This window comes from Leptonychotes weddellii, chromosome 6, assembly GCF_054177405.1.
Source record: "Leptonychotes weddellii isolate Sample4059 chromosome 6, ASM5417740v2, whole genome shotgun sequence".
Taxonomy (NCBI): domain Eukaryota; kingdom Metazoa; phylum Chordata; class Mammalia; order Carnivora; family Phocidae; genus Leptonychotes; species Leptonychotes weddellii.
In genome coordinates, this window is record NC_138374.1 from 14,686,247 (window position 1) to 14,708,861 (window position 22,615).

The window sequence follows — 22,615 nt, forward strand, 5'->3', positions numbered from 1 at the left end:
CACTTAAATTATCCTCCAAAATCTCTTCCAAAATGTCTGTGCCAATTTACACACTCTCTAGTAATCCATCTATTTTTAAAGGTGACTGTTGTTATGCATGTTGATGTGTGATGTTTTTTTCAACTTCTCCCATTATCGAGCCTTTGAGCCATTCCCCATGGTTTAGGCTGTCATTTTTAATCTTTGTTAGTTATTGGGTTAACTTTTTCAACTTCCTTAATATTTGAGTTTTGTGCCCTTGGAAACTTAAGAGTTTGGTAAAAACAGGCAATGTGCATCACAGTTGTTTCCCGTGCTAGGCAGACAAGGCACGTGGGGTAGCTGTTTTGCTCAGAATTACACGATGAATGGCAGAGCTTGCTGCCCGCCCCTGCAGGGCACTCTTCTTGTGTGCTCTCCTCTGGAGAAGGTACTGACCCGGCCCCTCTGGCTCTCACTCAGTGGAAGGATACCAGTTGTAGCTAACTACATTAGACCTCATAGTTCCCTCCCATGAACTGCTGCAGGATGAGGTGATGTTGCTGACGGGTCCTGGCAGGGCCGGGCACTGGGGTGGTGATCCCGCAGGCTGAGGGCAGAAGACCCCTCTGGCTGTGTCCTCCCCGTGTTATTGTGGGTTTTCAGGGCTCTGTTTTTGCAGGCCTTTGGGCTGGAGGCTGGGCAGTCTGTGGCACAGGCCTGACACTGAACTGCCTCCTTTACCCGGGTTTGAATGGGTCCCCTCGCTGGGTAACAGTCTCCAACCAGTGGAGCCACATGTTTCTAGGAAGTGCAAATTAAGGGGCAAAAAAAGAAATGCAGGAGGATTTCTAAAAGGAGGAGCATTAGGATGAGCTTCCTCTGCAATCTTCTGAAGAAACGGTCTTTGGGGCTTAAGAAACTGAACAGTGTTGGGAGACTAACATTTCTCTGCCCAGACAGGTGCTGGAAAGGTAGCCTACACAGAAATGATTTTAGGGGCGCGTGGGTGGCTCAGTCGGTTAAGTGTCTGCCTTTGGCTGAGTCTGCTTCTCCCTCTCCCTCCGCCCCTAATCCTGCTTGTGCATGCTCTCTCTCTCTCTCTCTCTCTCTGTCAAATGAATAAATAAAATCTTAAAAAAAAAAAAAAGATTTTAAAAGAGGGAAGGGCTATGCTGCTGTAAGGTGCAATCTACAGGATAGAGCAGGTGCCAGGCAGGGCTCCACTTTCAATTCCCAGCATACTCACCCCTCCAAACCCAGAGCTCACGATTTGGGGGGCTCAGGCCCCCACAATGGCATGGGAACTAAATTTCCAGATCCTCAGTGTGACCTACCTTACAGAGACATCACTCTGATGAGCCCAAGCAAGTAACTCAGACTAGGGTGAGAATGATGGATATGAAATATTTTACAATTTATTTTCTTTTTTCTTTTTTTTTAAGATTTCTTTATTTAGGGGCACCTGGGTGGCTCAGATGGTTAAGCATCTGCCTTCGACTCAGGTCGTGATCTCCAGGTCCTGGAATCAAGCCCCACGTGGGGCTTCCGGCTCAGCAGGGAGTCTGCTTCTCCCTCTGCCTCTGCCTCTCCCTCTGCTTGTGTTCTCTCTCTCTCTCTCTCTCTCTCTCAGATGAATAAATAAAATCGCCAGAAATACTTTACAATTTAAGTGAAATGCTAGGAAACGTAGAGAAATCTGCTTGGTGGAATATGGGGCAGATCTTCGAGGTGCATGTGCCTTTCCAGTTAAGACTTTTAATCCTGAAGCTATCCTTCTATACCTATCTTTTCCCTCGCCCTCCCCCCCCCACCACCCCCAAGTTAGGAAACTAACAGTCAGCAACTTGGCATTTCTGTTTGGAAATTTGTCAACTCTATAATGGACTCTTTCAGTCAAGTCAAAATGTATGCTTTTACTGGAACCCTGGCTAATGACAGTGTCTCGGGGGACACTGTTTCTCTCTAGAAACCATTTCCCATTGTGGAATCACGTGAAACCTTTGTCTTTCAACCTCCCTCTGCAGGTTCTGACGAGGAGTACATTTATATGAACAAAGTGACCGTCAACAAGCAACAGAATGCGGAGTCCCAAGACAAAGGTACAGGAGAGCCCTGCTGATGGCTCGGCCAGCTTCTGGGAGGGGCAGGCATCAGCTTTGGTCCCATCCCCCCCCGCCCTTCCTCCCAGCCAGCACCAGACAGCCCAGTGGAGTTATTTCTGGCACTCACATTTTGGTTGATAGTATTTTGGGTTGATGTATTTTGGGATATTTCATCAAGCCACCTCCTTGCCTCTTAAAGGTCTCATGTCCCCTTCGTGGATAAGGAATCTGGCCCTAAAGTCTCTCCGTTTTCCCCAGCATCATCCCGGGAGTAGGAAATCATAGTCAGATGTTCTAGGGAAACAGCTGTTGTATGGTGCTGATTCCATGCCCCAGCTTTATATCTTTTGATAGAAGTCTGGATTTTATGTGTGTCGGTGGGAGGGGCGGTAACAGAGGATGGAAATGCTGATGTTAGCACCTGCCTTAATATTCAAAAGTTTTGCTCAACGGTGCTTTCTTGGCAGAACATTGTACCTTACATCAGAAGGACATACTGTGTCTTCCGTGATGTCTTCCTCTTCTGCTCTGTTCTGCTCTCCTTTTCTCTGAAAACCTTCAGGAGTGGGTCTGGCAGGACCTCAGGGAGGCCCAGAGGTTTACAGAGCTGCCTAGTTGCAGAGGAGAGGGATTTAGAAGCCCCATCTCCAAACTCCCCAGCCTGTGGCCAAAATGCAGAGGCTTAGCAAGAGGTGGGGATGCAGTGCTCCAAGGCACTCGGTCCTGTTCAAGGCTTGGCTTCAGGATCCCAGCCACCAAAGCCCCGAGGCCAGATCCATCTGAGTCTGTCTGTCCTGGGGCTGGCTGGGCCGCTGGCTGAAACGGTCAGGCTCAGAAGAGCCTCTGGAACCTTTTCCTTAAAAGCACACGGAGGGGGGCGCCTGGGTGGCTCAGTCGTTGGGCGTCTGCCTTCGGCTCGGGTCATAATCCCAGGGTCCTGGGATCGAGCCCCACATCGGGCTCTCTGCTGGGCAGGAAGCCTGCTTCTCCCTCTCCCACTCCCCCTGCTTGTGTTCCCTCTCTCGCTGTCTCTCTCTGTGTGTCAAATAAATAAATAAAATCTTAAAAAAAAAAAAAAAAACACACGGAGGGCTGGTGGCCCAGTTGTCCAGTGGGGCTTCGGCACCTCCCGTTCCACTGCCAAGCCTGGGACCCAGCAGAAGTGACCCAATGCAAGCTGCCCCTGTGCCCAAGGTCGTTTGCCTTCTGGGGAAACTGGGATGGAAGGAGCTGGAATCACAGGGTCGGTGCTGGGCGCTGCTCAATATAACGACCACAGGGCAGCTTCTCTGCTCGCTAACGCTCCGCGGCTGGGCCATTTTTGGCACAGGGCAAGTGGAAGAGAGGGTGCGGAGCCTGCCAGAAACCCCAAACCCGTTCCTTCTGAAGAATCTGCCCATGGCTGAGGCACCACATGCACCCTATTCTGGGAGGGAAAACCACATTGGGTTTTCCCTGGGACCGCCCGCCTGGGTGATTAACACCTGCTTAAATAGATCTCATGGTCCATGTGACCAGACATTCCGGGATAATGGGCCCTGCTGTGAGGCTGGGCACCCCTCACTGAAGCTTTCTCTTGTTTGCTGCCCACAGCAGCCGAGGAGCAGAACCCACTGACCAACGGGGAGCCTGGCCAGCACTCTTCGGCCCCTCAGAAGAGTCTTCCAGACCTCCCGCCACCCAAGATTGTAAGTGTTCATCCGAGACCCCTGATTTCCTGACTGGGGCCCCTGTGAACTTCCAGTTGTTTTCACAGGAGTCAGTCCCCCAAGTAGCTGGCGTTTTCTGAGCACCTACTGTGTGCACCTTCTGTGTGCACACCTACTGTGTGCAGGCCATGGGGCAAGGCACTGGGAGAGAGAGAACAAAAGGATGCCTACCTGCAGGTGACATCCTTTGCCCAGGGCCACAGTACTCAGGATACTAAGGCTAATGGGAGTGGGAGATGCAGGGAGTTAGCAGCCTTCATCAAATGCCGCCATGTGTTGGAGGCTACCAAGGTCTATCCAGCACCATGTGAGGGGGGGCCATGTCTAGCTGTGGTCACCAGCTCAGGCCACAGTGAACTTCTAGAAATGTAAATCATATCCCCTTGCACTTCCTGCTTCAAACCGGCCAAAGGCTTTCCTTGAACTTAGGGGGAAAAGTCCGTGTTCCTTAACCCAGCCCCACAGCCTATACGGTCTGCACAGCCTGGCCCAGATGCATCTCCAGACTCAGTGCACCTGCTCTTCACTGGCCTCCTGTTCCTGGATTGGACCGCATGGTCGGTGTTGCCTCAGGGACTTGGTGCTTTCTGGACCCTGGCTCTCCCGTGGCTGCCACCTCCTCACCTCTCAGACTGACAGGCTTTCCTTGACCGACCGCATGAGACATCACACCTCCGTCCCTACCCCAGTTACTGTCCGCCCCATGGCCAATGACCCCTCCATGGCACTTGCCACCGTCAAAACAGTCTTTGTATTATTTGCCTCCCAGACTAGAAGTAAGCTTCCCAGGACAGGGAGAGTGTCTCTCGTTTACTGCTTCGTGGCCTGTGTCTGCACACAGTAGGCCATACACGTGTATTTGTTCATGGGTGGATGGGTGGACGGAATGAATTAAGGAACCCCACAGATCTGGGTTCAGAACTAGCTCTTTGACCTTGAGCAAGTCATTTAAGGTCTCTGGCCCTTTGTTTCCTGGTGTTTAAAAGACTGTGAATCTGTCTCCTGAGATGGTCTTATTTGACAGGTGAAGGCTATGCATGGCATGCTCGGTCAGCATTCAGGGAGGTGGGCAGCCGTGTTTATATTTAATGGGTGAGGAAACCACGAATCAGCAGGTTTATAGCGTCTGAATGTTGCACACACAGAAAGTGCCAGAACCAGAATTTGAACCCAAGTTCTTTCCTGTCTAGGACCTGGTCGGGGAGGTTTCCTGAGAGGTATGAGGCGAGAAATGGGAAGGATCTCTATAGGTAGCAGGGTCCTGGGGTCAAGAAGTGGGGAGGGTTTCTATGGGCAGCAGAGTCCTGGGTTCAGCTCCAGCTCCTAGCATGCCATCCAGGGGCAGATCTGTGGTCTCAGGTCCCTGTCGAGGGCATCCCGACCCCAGCCTGGCCCCCTCCGTCCATGCCTCCCCGAAGGTGGCAGGGCTCCTCGGGCTGCTCTCACAGCTGGTAGGCAGTTCGGGAATGCTGGGACAGTTGGCACAGTATCCCACTGCATGAAGGCCTCCTGCTGGGGGACAGTTGGCAGAGACGCTTCATCTCAGGCTGGGTGAGCCTTGGTGGCCTGAGCCTGAAGCCCTGGTGTCCCCACTGTGCTGACGCCCGAGCAGCGAGCAGCTAGCCGCCCTGGTGCACACAAACGTGGTCCTCCCCACCATGTGTCTGGAGGTGTGGCATTTGTCACTTTTTCATATTCAGAACCAGAGGCTCAGTTAAAAGAGCCGACCAAGGGCCCGCCTCTGGAACGGAGCAGGGCCAAGTTCTGAATGCAGGTTCTTGGTCTCCAGGACCTTCTGCGGCCTGCCTGCCGGAAGCACTTCTTTGCAGCAGAGTGAAGGTATCTGTTCTGTTCTCCCAGTTGCAGGCTCCCCTCACTTTCAGCCCCAGGACTGGGGAGAGGGGTTGTGGCCCCTCCAGGCCAGACCCGTAGCTGCCACGCTAACCAGTGGGTGATGCTATGGTTTTTCTGGTGTGTCTCAGGCGCTGCTGGCTGGGTGTGGGGAGGGGAGGTGGCTGCTCTGAGCTGGAACTTTCCTCTCCGGAATTCAGCATCTGATTCTGATCAGGGCCTTCAGCTCTTGGGCAGCAGAAGCATCGCCACCTACCATAACCCACCTGGGGCAGCAGCTTCTGGGCCACCACCTGCTGCGGGAGGCTCCCACCAGGCCGGGGTCACAGGCACTGAGTCTTGGGTGGTGCTGACTTGCTCTGGAAATCTGCACTTTGCGGACACGGTCGGGGGGCTGGGACCAGGTCCTAGTGAGCATCAGGCCGCCCTTGTCCCGGCGGCTGCTGGGACTCTGGCGCTGGCATTTCCGGCTCCTTTGCGGGTCCCTGCGGCATGGATGCGAAAGCCCCAAGGGCCCTGTGATCGGCAGCCTTCCCCTAGCACCAGCTTCTTGTGTTGGCCATGACTGGGGGGCCACTCGGGGCCCGGAGAGGCTTGTGTTGACCTCTGAGAGAAACCCAGTGCTGGAGTTGAGAGAACTGTCACCCCAAAATAACACCGCCCCAGAGGGACCTTCAGACGTGAGGCAGGTGTTCCTGCGGACGCACTCCAGGCCCCGGAGGGTTCCGACGAGGCAAGCTGACACTGCCCTCGTCCTTCCTTGTGGGGTTTCTCTGCCGAGAAGGACAAGGGCTGCTGACCTGACTGCAGCCCTTTCTGGGTCCCTCCCAGTCCTGTTTGGGGTGCCCACCCCCACCCTAGGGGACTCCCACTGGCAGCGTGAGGAAGGCGCAGAGAGTTCGTTCTCCCCCTCCGGCATGCACACGCCTGCCCTCCCGCAGGCCTCCTCTGGCCAAGTCCGGGGGCCACAGCCATAACTCTTTAGTCCAAGCCCCCTGAGGGGCAGCGTCAGGGTGGACTGGGAAACAGCTCAGTCTCCTGGCTCTGCACGAGGAGAATCAAAGCAGGAGGGAGGGAGCGAGCGAGCGGGGCCGTGTGAGCTTGGAGCGACCTTGTAACCTCTCTTCCCGAGACAGAGAAAACCGAGCCCCTTCCCACCCTGACCCCAGAGCCTCAGGGTGCCCTGAAGCTTGTCCACACCTGCGGCCTGGCTCTGGGGTTGCTGAGAGCTGAGACAGAAGCTGGATATCTGCCTGGGGTCCTCCGAGCCCGTGGCCGGGCCGGGAGGGTGGCCTCCGTCGCAGGCTTAGGATGCCCTGATTCTCTCTCTGGTGGCTTGGGTCCCCTTCTGTCCCCTACCGAGGCAGTGGGGTAGCAGACAATGCGAGAGGCGACCAGGGCTCTGGAGCAACCTCCTGGGCGTGAGCAGTGACTCAGGCAGCTGTGTGCACAGCCAGATGCTGTGGTCCCTGTAGGAAAAGCAGATGTTCGCTGGCATTGTTTCTGCTCCTGGCTCGTGTAGCCATCTCCACCCCAGCTCCCCTTTGAGGCCCGAACATGCGTTGGCGCTGGGCTTAAGTGAGCTGCTCTATGGGGAAAGCGGCTTACTCCACACAAGGACCTTGCCATGGTCAGTCTGGGGAGCTAGGGCTGGCCGGATCTGCTCTCCCTGTCCTGAGAATGTTCCACAGTGCACACTGGGGCAGATTGCTCATAACTGCAGAGATGCCTCAGGTCATCTGGGCTACCGCTCTCGTTCAGCTCTCATGTCTAGTCTAAATCAGAATTTGCAAACTATAGCCCCCTGGCCAAATCCACAGCCATTGCTTTTGTAAATAAAGTTTTATTGGAACAGAGCCATACTTCTCAGTTGTGTATTGTCTATGGATGCTTTTGCTCTGCAGTCCCGGAGTTGAATAGCTGAGATCAGAGACTCTAAATGGCCTGCAAATCCCTTAAGTATGTGTTATTGGCCCTTTGCAGATAAAGTTTGCAGACCTCTGGCAAATCCTGCTGAGCAGGGTGGCTTTCTTCCCTGTCCCTTCTTGTAGATTTTGAGAACCTTCTTTCCAGTTGTGAAGTCACATCTCTTCCGCCTCTTCACTTAGTGTCTCCAACCTGGATCATCACAATGACGATGACAATTAAAATAATGCTCCTTTATTCTTAACCCTGAGCAATTAGCAGTTCTCGCTCCGTGGACTTCGGAGAACAGACCATTATACCTGTGTAATTATGTGACTCTCTTCTGGATTTGGGGGGAATCGTTTTATCCTTTAACTTGACTCAAGCGCTTAGGTTTTGTCCCGGCAGCCTTGAGAGCGGAGACTGTCTTCTTTAATGAGGCTGAGCTTGGGCTTCAGCTTGGGCAACACCAAACGTCTCCTCCTCCGTCTCCTCAGGATACAGCTGTTCTTCCTCTACCAAACATGTATGCAGGCGACCTTTTTCCCTTCACTAATACTTTTATATTTTTTAGGTTAGTAAAAATTCCTATGTATTGAATAATAGTGCTGGGCAGAGTTTAATCCTTACAGTGACCCCATGTGGCAGGTATTTCTACTCTCCCCATTTTGCAGTGGAGGAACTGAGGCTCAGAGAGGTCAAGTAAGTTGCCCAGGGTCACACAGCTTGGATGTGCCAGTGTCAGGATTCAGACCCTAGCCCTGGAGATCGGATTCCGACCACTGCCCTACACCGCCTCTTCATTTATAGGTGTTTTTTTACAGTGTCAAACTTAGGAGACTCTCAGAAAACACTCCCTGGTGCTCTACCCCCAGATAGGACAGTAGGACCCCAGCCCAGGCTGACTGCTCACCCACCATCTCCTGGGCCAAGACCAGGGGAGCTCTCTCTGTCGTAGATCCCTCAAATAAACTCATTTGCAGAGGCTGGGGTTTCTAGATCTTCCTTTCTCCTGCCAGCAGGGCAAGGAATCCTCCAAGGCCCAGAGGTCCATCTGAGCCCAGGGTCTCTCTGTTGGCTGCCTTCCTCCCATCTCCTCCCCACCCCCACCACTTTCTACTGCTTTCCTTTGAAGCCGCCCAAATGTCCCGCACAAGGACTTTCCAAAACCAGAAGTCAGAATGTATTTCAGATTTTGCCATTTCTGTTTTCTCATTATGAATATTCCCTTAGCCCTCCTTAGGGGTTGCATGACTCAGGGAGACGCCAGAGACTCGTGTGGATGGATCTTTGCACATTTATGACCTGTAATACTCATGCACCAATCAACTTCTTCTGTTCTCCCCTGCTATTACTCCTAAGATTAGTTTCATAGTCTAATGGAGGAATAGAGGATTTCATGCTCCATGCTTCCACATACCTGCATATATTCTTTTTTCTAAATCTCAAATTGTGCACATTAGCTCAGGGTCATCTTTGCGACTCAGCTCAAAGATCGTGTCCTCTAGCTGGTGAATGTTCCTCACACCCTGCGGGTTCCCACAGAACTTTGACCTTATCTAGTAGAACACAACTCAAGATGCACTTGATGGGGAGCCTTGAAGATTCACTACCTAGTTGAATCTTCCCCAGGGCTGACTCCTGGACATCTGGATGTGCCCCTCCCAGCTGGGGTGCGGGAGCATCCAGTATTTGCTGACCGAACGATTGAACTTACTATGCTAAAAATTTAGGATTTAGAACCCTGGTCATCTCCCTCCATGTGCATTTCACTACCCCTTGTCATTTTAGAAAGTACATGCTGTTTAGAAGCCATTACAGCCTGACCATCTGGACCTTTCGGTGCATTCCACGTCATGTACACAATGCGATTTTGTGTGTGTGGTGGGGGTTTGAACCTCATCTTGCAGATGAGAACGCTGAGACTTGGCGAGGTTAAGCAGCACACCCATGGCCCTCCACTGGAAGCAAACCAATGGACGTGGCGGCCAGTGGGAGCTGTGGCATTCCATGGTCTCCCTCCCGGCCGGCTGGTGTCCAGCTTGGCATTTTTTTTTTTTCTTCGAGGCTCCCCTCCTTCCACCCAAAGGGTTAATTCCAAGTCGTTCCCAGTGAATCCAACTGAAAATGTTTGTTTGTTCATACCACAGATTCCAGAACGGAAACAGCTCTCCATCCCAAAGATCGAGTCTCCAGAGGGTTACTATGAAGAGGCTGAGCCGTACGACACATCCCTCAATGGTACATCCGGGGCCAGGGCTGGGGCTCAGATGGGGACCACCGCTGCCTGCACAGAAGCCAGTGCTGGACGCAGAGGGTGGCCTGGGCTGCCGTTTCCAGAGAGCGTGGCCTGAATCGAGAACTGGCCACAGAGCCCTGGGCCTCTGCTCTGGTGGGGAGCTGAGCCGTACCGCAGACCCAGGCTGCCTATAAGGAGGGGCTTGGGATGGTCCACGGTGAGCTGCTTTACTGTGTCTGAGGCTTTCGGTCTTCCCACCCGGATGGTGCTGGATTCAGCACAGAAATGTGTTGGAGGAGAGGTGTGTTGGCCCAGGGGCACTTGGAAGCAAGGGGAATGTGGTCAGGCTGAGCCAGAGCCCTTTCCAGGGTGGCTTTCATTGGACTCATAGTTAACTGTGCTCACGCTGTATGCCAAGCATGCTTCTAGGAGTCAGGAACTCAGCAGAGCTCGAGAGAGTCCAGAGTCGCAGCCCTTAGACTCTGTGAGGAAAGACAGAAAACGAATAAACCTAGGTCATGTCAGGGGATGAGACAGTGTTGGGAACGAAAACACAGGGGCTGGGTTGGGGTGGGAGAGGGTGTTATTTTAGGTAGGGAGGGGCTCTCTGCTAGCATGACCTTGAGCTGATTCCTGAATGAAGTGGGCAGTGGGGGAGGGCAGAGACCTGCAGGAAGAACGTTCTAGACTGCACAGCACATGCAGAGCTCCTGAAGCAGGAGGGTGCTCGGCGTGCTTTGGGAGCAGCGAGGAGGCCAGTGGGGCTGGAGCGAGGAGAGAGACAAGAGGTGGGGACAAAGGAGTCAGCCACAGGCCACAAGAAGGACTTTGGCTTCTCTCTGACAAGACTGTAAGCCATTGGGGGGTTACTTAGTGACTGACCCAACTTTGGCATTCGGTGCTACAGGGACAGGGCTCACGCTGGACCCCTCTGTCCTCGGCCAGTGGTGCTCAGCCTGGGCTAGTCAGATCAGAAAGGCTCTTGGGTAGGGATTCGATAGCGCAGAAAGGCCCCACAAATTCTGGAAGAAAGAGAGTGTTGTGGCCTTTGCCCCCAGGCAGCTGGACTCTGATCCTCTCACTCTGCCCTCCTCACCTCCATCAGCTTCCTTCCTTGCTAAGTGAAAGGTCTTTGAAAGCATAAAGCAGATTGCAGATGTAAGAGGCAGGGGGCCTCGGTGGTAGGAATGAACTTGGCTGAAGAGGGTGTTGCCTGCTCTGTAAAGAGCAGGACGAGAGATCACAGGGGACCAGTCCCTTGGAGCCACGTCGGATCCTTCTCTTTCTTCACACTTTACCTACTGCCTCCGGTCGCAGGAACTGTGTGGGAGGTGAGGGCCTGTTTGGGTTGAGGTTATTTTTTTCTGAGAGGCTGGCTTTGTGGGCTTGAACCCGCTGAGCGTGTGGGATGTTGCCGAGTCACCGGCGGGGCCGTGATTGCAGACCAAAGCCGAGGGTGCGGCGCTGCTGTCTGGATGCGTCTGGAAGCGTCTGGAAGGTGGAGGCTGTGAGTCACCACGGCGGGTACCTCCGTGCGTCTTAGACCCTGCTCTCCCGGGTGTGGCCCATGCCAGCCTGGGCCTGCATCCCAGACGCTCCCGGGGGCCTGTTTTTGGGGCAGGCGCTTCATCTCGTCGTGAACAAGTGGGCTCGAGCTTCTCAGTGTTTGTCTCGGCCGTGAATTCATGTTGGTTTTAGCCAGGCCTGGGGCGCCACTGTGAGGACAGACTGCAGCCGGCAAGGTGGGTAGGAAGCCGTCGGCTGCCTTTCATCTCCTGCCAGGACAAGGACCGAGGACGACCCGAGACTTGGTCGCACGTGCCACCAAGGCAGGGCTTCACCCGCGTTACCAGCTGGCTGCCCCTAGTTCCTGCTTGACGCCCCCAGGGCTGTTTGAGCAGGGAGACGGACAGGTCATGGCAGGCGGAATGGCCGTCGGCCACCAGCGATTTGTAGACTTCCCACAGGAGACCAGTCGCCTGGGTGCTTGTCCTGCTTTCTCAGCGCTGTCCCCGCACTGCTCTCAAGGGTCAGGCCCCTCTCTCCGAGTGAGAGTTTAATCAGCGCCCTGGTGGCCTGTGCAGATGGGAGGGCTGGTCCTGCTTGCACGAGAGGTCAGCTACTCGGCCATGAGGTCTCGCGCTGGGGTCGTGGCAGCTCCTGGAACAAATAACCCCCCTTGCAGTGTATAGCGACACAACACGAATCTCTGTCTCACGAACAGCGTGGGTATTACTGGTCCAGTAGGGAGTTTAGGCTCCTTCCAGTGTGGGCTCGGCCACCCTGTAAGGCCACAGAATCCTCTGCAGAGAGTGAGCAGAGAACCCCTGCGTGCTTCTTAAAAGTACCAGCCTGAAGTGACTTTTACCCACATTGTGTTGGCGACGAGTAGTTACATGGTCGTCTCTGGAGGGGAAGGGGCTGGGAAAAGATGTCCTTGATGGGGCTGGGGCCTGTCCTGAGAAGCCCATGCTTCCGGTGGACAGGCAGCCATGTGGCCACATCTGGGTCGCTGTGTGTCTCTCTCTGCACTTGGGTCTGTCCCTCTCTTCATCTTGTCTCTCTCCATCTCGCCTTTCTCTGTGCTTCTGGATCTCACACAGGTCATTCTGGCGGATTTTCCCCCACTGGAGTCCCCAGATGGGTGCAGGTGCCTGAAGGAGTCATTTACGCCACGATCACCTTGGGTACTGCTTGTCCCCAGAGCTGGAATGCCGGTGATTCTGTGCCTGCTGCCGGGCTCTCAGAGCTCGGATGCATGCCCCGAGGGCGGCCTCTGACCTCTTCCCCGCCTTGTGCATGGGTCCTGCATGTGCACGCCGTGTATCACCCTTCCAGAAGGAGAGACTCACTCTGCCTTCCACAGACCCCTCCAGGGGCATCCGAATGCACGGGCAAAGAACCAGGGCGCTGCACGGTGGTTCTGCCCTGTGTTCCCAAAGACCTCCAGCAGCACACGGTGGGGGGCGGTCCGCCCAGGGACGCAAGAAAGGGGATGGAATTACCTGAGCCTCCTGCCTTTCACTCCTCTTCGTCCTGTCACCCCTGGAAGCCACGTGTCTGTCCTACATTCATGGCCCTGCTATGATCGCTCTTAGAGATAAATGATAAAATGACAATACATTCGCCTAAGCTTCCCCTAAGCTACTCCAGGTAGTCTGAGGTACAGTGACTTGCTGGTTCTTCTCGGCTTCCCCACAGCCCCCTGGAGGTGGATGGGCAGGTGTTAGAATTCTCCACGGACCAACCCCAGAAGCACAGACAGTGGGGGGATTTGGCCAACTTCTTCCTGCTAAACTCTGTGACCTCCCTCTATTAATTTTTGTTGCAGAAGGAGGCATCCCAATGCCACCGCATCGTTCTTCTTATTTCCCTTATTGTATAGACTATACCATACTGACAGGGAGGACTTTCGTTTTTTAATAAAATCCCCCTGCTCCTCTCACCGGATCAGATCAGCTCTCTTGAGTTGGTCCTGTTGCCTCTCGGCACCAGTCCTTCCGCTCGTGGAATTTTAATTGTGCCTCCTCACTTACCATCGTATTTTTTGAGCTACAGACTAGTGTTCAGAGGTCCCAGGGATGGTGGTTGCGCGGCCTGCTCCGAAGCGGGTGCATCACACTTTTCCCGCTCTCCTGCCGCTGACTGTAAATGGCTCTGGAATGAATATCTTGACGCGTGTAACCTCCCCCCTCCCTTCTCTGGTTTCCTAGGATCCACTCCCAGGACTGGGGTAATTGGGTCAAAGGGTTTGGGTGTTTCTAAGGCTCTGGCACCAACAGGCTGCCAGAGTGTTTTCTGAGAGGCGTGTGTGCATTTCCGTTGCTACCAGCAACGGGAGAGTTTGGATCTCCCATTGGCTACGCCCCTCCTCCCCATCTTTGCTTATTTTGTGGGTGTGAGATTAGGAGCTTGCACAACTTTTCTGTTAAGCTGAGAAGGGGAGCAGTACCACACTGCTGTTAGAGAAAGCTGGTTGTTAGACAGAGTAAAACACATTTTCATTGGCCCTGTCGCTGGATAACCGTGGCAGTGGCCTTGTTCTGCTGTTCTGTATTCTAAGTCAAATGTGGTCTGTCGTCCTAGTGCACCGAGTAGAAGGGGCTTCCGCAGAAGGGAAGGCTAAGGGCCCATGGGCTGACTTTTTTCTGAAGGGGATCGGAGGGGATGTTAGAGGAGATACATTCACCCTGGTTCCAGAGGACGACAGAACGAGTCTGTAGAAGTTACAGGGAAGTAGATGGTGGCCTGACTTCCCAGTCATAGAAGGAAGTAGCCAGTGGCCAGGAGGTAGTGAGCTCCCCATCCAGAGGGAATTCAAGCGGAGGCTGAAGCAGCAGCAAGGTTCCCACAGACAGGATTCCTGTGTTGAGCCAGGGGGGTTGGACCAGAGGTCCTGAGGTTCTCTTTTCTCCATGTTCTGCTTTTTGGGGTTTTACTGATTTACTTTTTTCTTCACCTAGTTTTGCTTGGGCTTGAATAGCAGAATGGGGCCTGGAGAACAGAGCGACTCTCACAGGGTACGGTGGCGGGGGGCGGCAGGGAACAGAAACTGAGGCACGGGGAGTGTGCACAGAACTGAACACGGTTTGTGCTTGGTGAGCTTTGGGATCCTCTTGAACAGAACAAATGCATGGGGTTGGCTGGTCGCCAGAGGTGGAGGAAGCATCGGAGGCGGAAACCAGCACAAGGGGCTGTCGGTGTTGGGAGGTGTGCAGGGGGAGGGAGAGCGAGTGGAGTCTGGGGAGGCTGGAGTGGGTTGGGGAAAGGACTGTGACCAAGGCGGATAGCCGCCTTCCCCTCAGAGCCATTTCCTGCTGTGGTTTATCCCACCCTAAGAAACTGCAGCCCCTCCTTTGGGGACAAAACCAGGGACAGAGGCGGCCCCACCGTCGGGGGCCTGCCACGTGCCCAGCTCGGGCTCGCATGGCGGCCCTTCCGCTGGCCCCTTAGAATGCCCGGGTGCCAGGCTCCCGCCACTGCTAAATCCCTCAGGTGAGGATACGGAGGCCCCCAGGCGGGACGGTCACCTGTGGGCAGTGTCTTGTCAGAGGTTTCTCTGGAGCCTGGGATGACAGATTTGAGCAGGAAAAGGGAGAGACTCCTGGTTTGGGTGATTTGTGTCTGTGGCCAGGAAGGACATCCAAGAAGCTTCACTGAGGGGGCTTGGGGGCCGGGCCTGCCCTGCCCAGGTCTGTGGCTGGTGTCTGTCAGGGTGGTTCAAGGGCACAGAGAGCCGAGGGGGGGGTGGATTGTGGCCTGGAGGCCCCTGGCTGCCCTTCCTCCTGGACCAAGGTTCCCCCACCCAGCGGGGCCCTGACTGCGTGGGTCTTCCTTGCAGAGGACGGAGAGGCTGTGAGCAGCTCCTACGAGTCCTACGATGAAGAGGAAAACAGCAAGGGCAAGTCGGCGCCATACCAGTGGCCCTCGCCTGAGGCCAGCATCGAGCTGATGCGTGACGCCCGCATCTGTGCCTTCCTGTGGCGTAAGAAGTGGCTGGGGCAGTGGGCCAAGCAGCTCTGCGTCATCAAGGACACCAGGCTCCTGGTCAGTTGGGCTCCTGTGGTGTTCCCGTCTTCTCTTTCTTGGGGCCGGGGGGGAGTCGGGGAGATGGACCCTGATACCAGGCGGTTGGAGCCTTTTCTCTCTGGAGGCTTTCTCTCCTCCCTAACCTGAAATCGTGTGCAGGATGTCTTGTGCAGGGGTGAATGTGCTCCTTCACTAAGAAAATCTAATGGTTTTCACAGGACTCTGCAAGGGGGCTGGGATCACTACCCCCGGCCCCCAGTCCGGCCACATAGACGCGGTTTCCGGGGATCTTGCCCCCTGGTCGGAGGGCTCATTCTTCTTCACATGCCAACCTCTGGCCATTTGGGGCAGAGCCTGCTGCCCGGTCAGGACACCCCCGGCCCCGGTTCTGGCCGCTGCATTCACCTGTTGCAGTGTTGGAATCCGAGGCATTGTCTCAGAAGTCACGGTATTCTGGATCACTGATTAGAAGACAAAACCCATAAAGGAAACGGAAGATATTACTCTGACCACAGCCCTATTTCCTGTTATTCTAAATTACAATTCAGTTTTATGTTCTAACTTGAAGTTCCTTGGAATCATTATGAGCACGCTTTCTTCCCAGGTCACATCGCGCCCTGCTCTGCGCAGATATTCTTTCTGGGAATCCTGTTCCGCAGCCCTGTGGGGGCCCCCTTTAGACCCGTGACAAACAGGGGCCAAGTATTTTGTCTGGGAGGGGAAGCAGGTCCCCTTCTTTTTTTTGCTGCAATTCATCTTCCTAACTAAGCAGCTAATGAGCTTGGCCTTCGTTCCCTCCGCACCCCTTCCGGAGGGTGGTAAGCGAGAAACACGCACAGGGGGGTCTCGGGGGGTCCTGCTGTGCCGCTGACCCGTCTCTGCAGACCCCGGCCAGGCCCGGTGGCCCTGGCAGAGCGGCACAGCGTTTCTCTTCCCTTCTAGTGCTACAAATCCTCCAAGGACCACAGCCCGCAGCTGGACGTGAACTTGCTGGGCAGCAGTGTCATCCACAAGGAGAAGCAAGTGCGGAAGAAGGAGCACAAGCTGAAGATCACGCCAATGAACGCTGACGTGATCGTGCTAGGCCTGCAGAGCAGGGACCAAGCGGAGCAGTGGCTCAGGGTGAGGGCGGCGCCGGGCTGCCAGGGACACATGCCTGCTCCCCTGCAGGGCTCCCAGGGGCGCCTCAGTTCCGACGCCCTGGCTTTTTCTAAAAGGGAGGACTGTTGTCAGGGGTAAAGGATCTCTAGTCCTTCACCTTCTCCGGGCTCCTGTGTTCTAAGTGGTAGCAGTCAGTCCTCACGAGAGGATCACAGCACCCGGCGCTATGCCTGGACTTCGGCTCTAGCTGAGACTCATTTGCCCTTTGGTTGCTGGAGAGGCATCACCAGCCTCCTTATTAAAGACGCTAGACGGCAGGGTCGCTGGGAAAGCACTTACCAAGGGCCGTGCGCTTGGAGCAAACAAGCCACCTGACCACACCGGGCGGAGCTGCACAATGTTAATATCACCATTTCGTAGGGCTGCTGATTAGAGCTCAGACGGAGGAGGTGACAGATCAAGGTCACCTGGCGAGGGAGTGGCAGCATCGGGTTTCAAACCCACGACTGTCTGGCCGCAGTCCTGTTGTCCTACCATCACACATGCGGATGGTCAGGTCTGCCCGCAGGAACGTGGCCCAGCCCCAGGGATGACGAAGCCTGGTGTGCCCCGTGTTAAAGAAAAGCTTGACCAGAAGGTAGAAGGTTTGCACCAAGAAGGGGCCCCTGGCCGCCGAGGGAGCTCCAAAGCCAGCAGGGCCCCTGGTGAGGCCGGACAGAGCCAGAGAGGTCCCGTCCTTCCTTGGTTCCTGCTGCCCCCTCCTCCATCACAGCCCTGGATCTGCCCTCTCTCCCCATCTGCCTGTGCGTACACACACACATGTACCTGCGTGCACCCACCTGCACACACACTTGCAGACAGACACACAAACACCTGCAGGCATCTGTACGCACACACGTACAAATACTTGCATGTACACACAGACACTTGCACGTGCGCGCTCGTGCACACACACACACACACACACACACGATGCTCCTGCTCCCAGTTCCCTGTTCCCAGCCTGTTCCTCTGACTGCTCAGACCCACCTGTCCTTCCTCTGACCCCCAGTCTCCCTCTCCGACTCACATGCCCTCATCCTGAGACCCCTGCTGCTGGTTTCGAGGACAAGAATGCTCTCAGGAGGCCCAGCCTCCGCCGGCCCACACAGAGTCCTCTTCCTCTCTGCTCGGATGAGCACAGGGGCGGGCCTGGCTGTCAGGGTCTGACTCCGAGAAGCTGCACACTCTTGCGGTTCGGTAGGACTGGTGAGCCTGTGTGGTGGGCTCTCACCATCTACACGTATCTGTTTCGTTAAACCTACCTCCCTTCCCTGGCCTCCGTGCCCCAGCTCTACAGGGTGGGACAGGTGGATGGCCATGGGTGGGAAATGCTCAGTATGGGACAAGGACCCCAGAAAAGGAAAGCACGGGCGGGACTCTCCCAGAGAAGACCTCAAGCCTGGATTCCAGGCTTTGCGTGCTTCCCCCACCTAGGGTGTCCGCGTATCTAGGCCCCAGCTCATGAGGATGGTACCTTTACACATGAGTCCTCACAGCCCCCCCGGCGCACAGCTGTGCCCCATCCTACAGGTGTGGTGACGGGGTCACGCAGCTAGTGGACAGACTTCCCACAGCGCCGTGTTGCGTGTTTGGTCCACCACGTGGACCGAGGTCCCGACCTGGAGTCCATCTAAGAAGTTGTATGTTTCCCCATCCCCATAGCCAGTCTTCCTTTGCTTCTTTGGCTTTTCTACGTTTGACCTTGTTTCCATAAACTGCTCTAAGCAGAGACTGAAAAAGGAGGGTCTTTGAAAGTACTCTTGCTGAGTCCAAAGGGCTCTGGATGGGCTGTGTGTGTGTGTGTGTGTGTGTCTGTCTATCTGCCCGGGGTTGTTACCCTCTGCCTAGTGTGGCCAGAGCTTCCTCTGACCTGGGTGCCAGTGAAAAGGCTCCTTCTGGAGGAGGGTGGGGTGGACCGCGACAGGCAAGTCTGGAGAGCCAGTCTTGGCCCCGGGCAGTTGGCAGGCCTGTTTCCCGAGCAGTGGGAGGCTCTCCACAGCAAGCTCCATGGCCCCCGAAAAGCCGGGGGCGGTGGGGGGGACCTTAGCTGATGCAGTTCTTCATCATACCCACAGCTGAACGGCCATCCCTGCCCCGGATGAGGGCAAGGAGGGGCCTCGCAGAGCTGAGGGCTGCAGCTTTGGCCGTCTTTCGGCTTTGCTGTAAAGCAGCCCCCCCGCCCCGCTCACCACCAGAACACGTGGGGGTCTGCAGGAGAGGGGGCCGAAGGGACAAGCCTCCCCCCCCTGCAGCCTACCCAGTCCCAGGCCAGGTGCTGGTGGTGGGAGGGAGAGTCGCTGTTCCTTGGAAAGCATGCATCCCCCTCTCTCTCACCGCCATCCACTTCCCCTGACCGCGAGGGGCTCCGCTGCGGTCTGGCCGCGAGTCCAGGCCTGAAGGGCCTGCGCGTATGGCTTCTCTCTCCCTTCAGGTCATCCAGGAGGTGAGTGGCCTGCCTTCAGAAGGAGCGTCCGAGGGAAATCAGTACAGCCCAGATGCCCAGCGCCTGAACTGTCAGAAAGTAAGCCTTTGTCCTGCCTGGAAGAGAGTGCAATTCTCTTATCTTCTCTGTAGAAGTTAGAAGTATGAGACTGAGATCTTTGCTTTTGCACTTCAGCCCAGTGAGTAAGAAACGTACAGTGCATGGATAAGGGCCAGTAGCTTCAGGTTGGCAGAAAAACTGATGACGTTGATATTCTCTTGCTTGGGTGCAGGACGCTTTATTGGAACCAAGGTCAGCGTGCCCTCCATTCTTAAGCAGGGAAATTCATGCTATGAGGCTCTTCTTTCGCATTTACTCCTGGTAAAGCTTCGGGGCTGGGAGACTGTCCCCATGTTGATTCCAACCAAAGGGTTCTGTTGCTCATTTCCATGGAGCCCTGGGGCGGTGCTGGCAGAGGGGAGGGCTGACCCCTCTGGCTTCGCATGCCAGGTCCCAAGTATCTATAAACAGGCGCCCTGGAGCCTGGGAGTGCACAGAGCAGAGTGTCACTGTGCCTCACCCTGGGCTCCCAGGCCCCGGCAGGGAAGAAGGCAGAGGGTACGTAGATGTCTCAGGTGGGGAGGAGGTGCTCCCTTCTTCGGGAAGTCACAGGTCATCCCTCATGGAGTTCCCTGGCGAGGTATAGCAGTCCTCAAGCCCCCGCCTAAGCCCCGTCCCGTGGGTTGGGAGTCCCTCAGCGTGTTTCTCAGAGGTCTGGACAGAGTTGTTCTTTGAGAGAAGCTTGGTTGGAATGTTCTGAGTGCTTCACATTCTAACAACAGCCACCATACCCTTCTAGAAACTCACAAGTCCCCTAACAGCCCTGGGGATGTAGACAGGGATATTATCCGTATTTAAACACATGCACAGCAGGGCCCAGAGAGCGTTATAAGTGGGGCACCTGGTCTGGATGGAGGGTGCTCCAGCCAGGGCTCAAATCATGGTCTGACCCTGTGTAGACAAGCTGGCCTTCTTCTGAAGCCTGATGTGTTCATGATGCTGTCAGTTCTTAAAAGCCTTCCTCATGCTCAGGTGGTTCCCAGCCTCACGGTGAGCTTCAGCTGGGATGTCAATCTAAGGCCCAAAGAAGAGGGTCATCTCCGGGATGGGGCAGGGAAAGGGAAGGTGAAGGCAGGTCCCCCAGAGAGCCCGAGGGAAGCCTGGCCGATGTGCCATCAGTGACCCGGACTCCGCGGTGACCCCTAGCCTACATCCGAAAGCTGTCTCTTAGTTTCCTTTATTGTGATCTCTGAGGTAACCATTCCCAGACAAGATCACCCACTTGTCTCCCTCTTTTCCACAGCTAGATACAACGGAGAAGTACCTGTCAGCCTCGGAATACGGAAGCTCCGTAGATGGCCACCCTGAGGTCCCAGAGGCCAAAGAGGGTACGAGCGCTTGTGGCCCTCAGCCTCGGCTTGGGAGGGGGATGGTGTCCCAGGCTGTGAGACGTGGCTGTCTGGCTCAACCCTAATGGGTTGTTAGCAGCTGCTTGCAACATGCCTCCAACTTATAAACTGCTTGGAAATAATACAGCTGATAAACCCGAGAGAAAGGGAGAGATGAGCAAATCGCGGTCAAGTTTTATGAATCGCCAGGGGTAGAATAGTCTCGCATCTCTTCTTGTTTGCTGACCCTAGACCCATTCTCTTTGAGCCAGCACATTCTGTGAAGATTCTCAAGTGCTGACATAGTCTATAAGAGGAGTTGGTGTGGGGCGCTTGGTGGCTCAGTCAGTTGAGCATCCAACTCGATTTTGGCTCAGGTCATGATCTCAGGGTTGTGGGATCGAGCCTCACATTTGGGCTCCAGACTCAGTGGGAAATCTGCTTGAGATTCTCCCTCTCCCTCTGCCCTTCCTGTCTCTGCTGTCTCTCTCTCTCTCTCTCAAATAAATGTATCTTTTTTATTTTTATTATTTTTTTTATTTTTTATTTTATTTTTTTAAAGATTTTATTTATTTGAGACAGAGAGAATGAGAGACAGAGAGCATGAGAGGGAGGAGGGTCAGAGGGAGAAGCAGGCTCCCTGCCGAGCAGGGAGCCCGATGCGGGACTCGATCCCGGGACTCCAGGATCATGACCTGAGCCGAAGGCAGTCGCTTAACCAACTGAGCCACCCAGGCGCCCTGTATCTTTTTTAAAAAATAGAAATTATCTTTTTAAAAAATGGAGTTGGTGTCCCTCTCTTGAGTGTGTGTTTCTAGGGATACCTGACCCTGGACTGTGGCTCCTGGTCTGGGGGGCAGACGTGTTTGCACGCACGTGCACGCATGTGTGCACGTGTGTGTGTGCACACACGGAGGGGCAGAGGCAGCGGGAACGGGTGTGCCGTCCCCGCTTTTCCTCGCGGCGTGTCAGCGGGCTGTGTGCAATGCTGACAGATTTTTCTCTCATCTCGACAGTCAAGAAGAAATCTTCCCCTGGCCTCAAACTGAGCAACCTAATGAATCTGGGCAGGAAGAAATCTACCTCGCTGGAGCCTCCGGACCGGTCCCTCGAGACATCCAGTAAGAACCGGGAAGGCGGCTGGGACAGCGCACGCGGAGGGTTCAGGGCTCGCTTTAAGCATCTCTAGGGCCGGCAGCCCTGTGGCTCCCGTTTCTGTCCCCCTTCCCTGCGGGTGGTTCACTACGCCTCACCGGCCCCGGTCTTGCTGCAGTGCTCGATCCTTTGTGCAAGTGACTGGTCCCCGACTGCTGTCCTCCCCGTGGTCTTTGAACAGTTATGTGCCTTTGATCAGTCTTGAAGGAGCATGGCAAGCAGTGCGAGGGAAGGGGGACCAGGCAGAGGGAGAACATGGTCCTGAGAGCTCACAGCCCAAGCGCCGTGGTGGCTTCCGACCCCGAAGCATGTGGCCTGAACTGTCAGAAAGTTCAGCTGTACGGACTCGGGGCTGGAACCTTTCCTTCCCCGAGGTCAGAGGGGGCTTCCTGGATCTGAGCCCTGAAGGTCGGGCAGGGGCTGAGCGGGCTGAGGTGGCGTCCCCCCACCACCCTGGGCAGGAGCTAGGACTCAGAGATGGGGACAGTGAGAACCATTAAGGGGACAACGGAAGCCCACGTTGCTGATACAGAGGGTGTGTCTGGGTGCCGCTTGGCTCACAGAGGTCATCTCTACTCCCCTCATTCTGTCTTGAGGAAACTGAGGCCTTTCCCAGAAAATACCCGGGGGGAGCCTCTGTCCGGGCCCCCAACCTGGGACTCATGGCTCAGAGCTCTTCCCGGGGCCCGAAGGCTGCTACTGTCCACCTTGAGGCCTTTTCCTCCTCCTCGTGGAATCCGTGTCCCAGCCTTGGGCCCCTTTCCCAAGTCCTAGTCCAGTTCTAGTTTTTGAGGCCGGCAGGGTGGGTGGGTGGAATGGGAGGTCAGCAGATGGGGCCTGCCCTTTGGAGCCCCTTGCTTCGCTGGCCAGGACACCGGGGTTGTGACCCAGCTCTGCCGGCCCCTGCCTGCAGCCTCGGGGGGCACACTGGCACAGAGAGCTGGCCTCAGTGAGTCGCTGCGAGATGTGGCTGGATTATTGCTGAAAGCCTCTCCAGCAGAGAAGCGTGCTCCTGTCCCCTGTGGCTGGGGAAGGGTGACAGAGAACATAGTTGCTCTCCTTCCCAGGACTTGGCATCTGCGCTCCCTGCTTTCTTGACCCAGAGTTCTCTTCGGTCCAGAGAACTGTGATGGGCAAGTGGGGTACTTGCC

At 55.3% G+C, this 22,615-nt stretch overlaps 1 protein-coding gene across 5 annotated transcripts in view; it reads left to right on the forward strand.

Moving 5' to 3' along the window:
* The window catches only part of AFAP1L2 (actin filament associated protein 1 like 2), a 94,698-nt gene that overhangs the window by 61,800 nt on the left and 10,283 nt on the right, over positions 1-22,615 (forward strand). For all 5 annotated transcript variants that reach the window (XM_081823468.1, XM_081823470.1, XM_081823466.1 and 2 more), the window contains exons 3-10: positions 1,986-2,060; positions 3,657-3,751; positions 9,679-9,769; positions 15,109-15,314; positions 16,239-16,418; positions 18,871-18,960; positions 20,225-20,309; positions 21,326-21,430. In XM_081823468.1, coding sequence (XP_081679594.1) covers positions 1,986-2,060; positions 3,657-3,751; positions 9,679-9,769; positions 15,109-15,314; positions 16,239-16,418; positions 18,871-18,960; positions 20,225-20,309; positions 21,326-21,430 — 927 coding nt within the window. The remainder of the gene's footprint in view (positions 1-1,985; positions 2,061-3,656; positions 3,752-9,678; positions 9,770-15,108; positions 15,315-16,238; positions 16,419-18,870; positions 18,961-20,224; positions 20,310-21,325; positions 21,431-22,615) is intronic.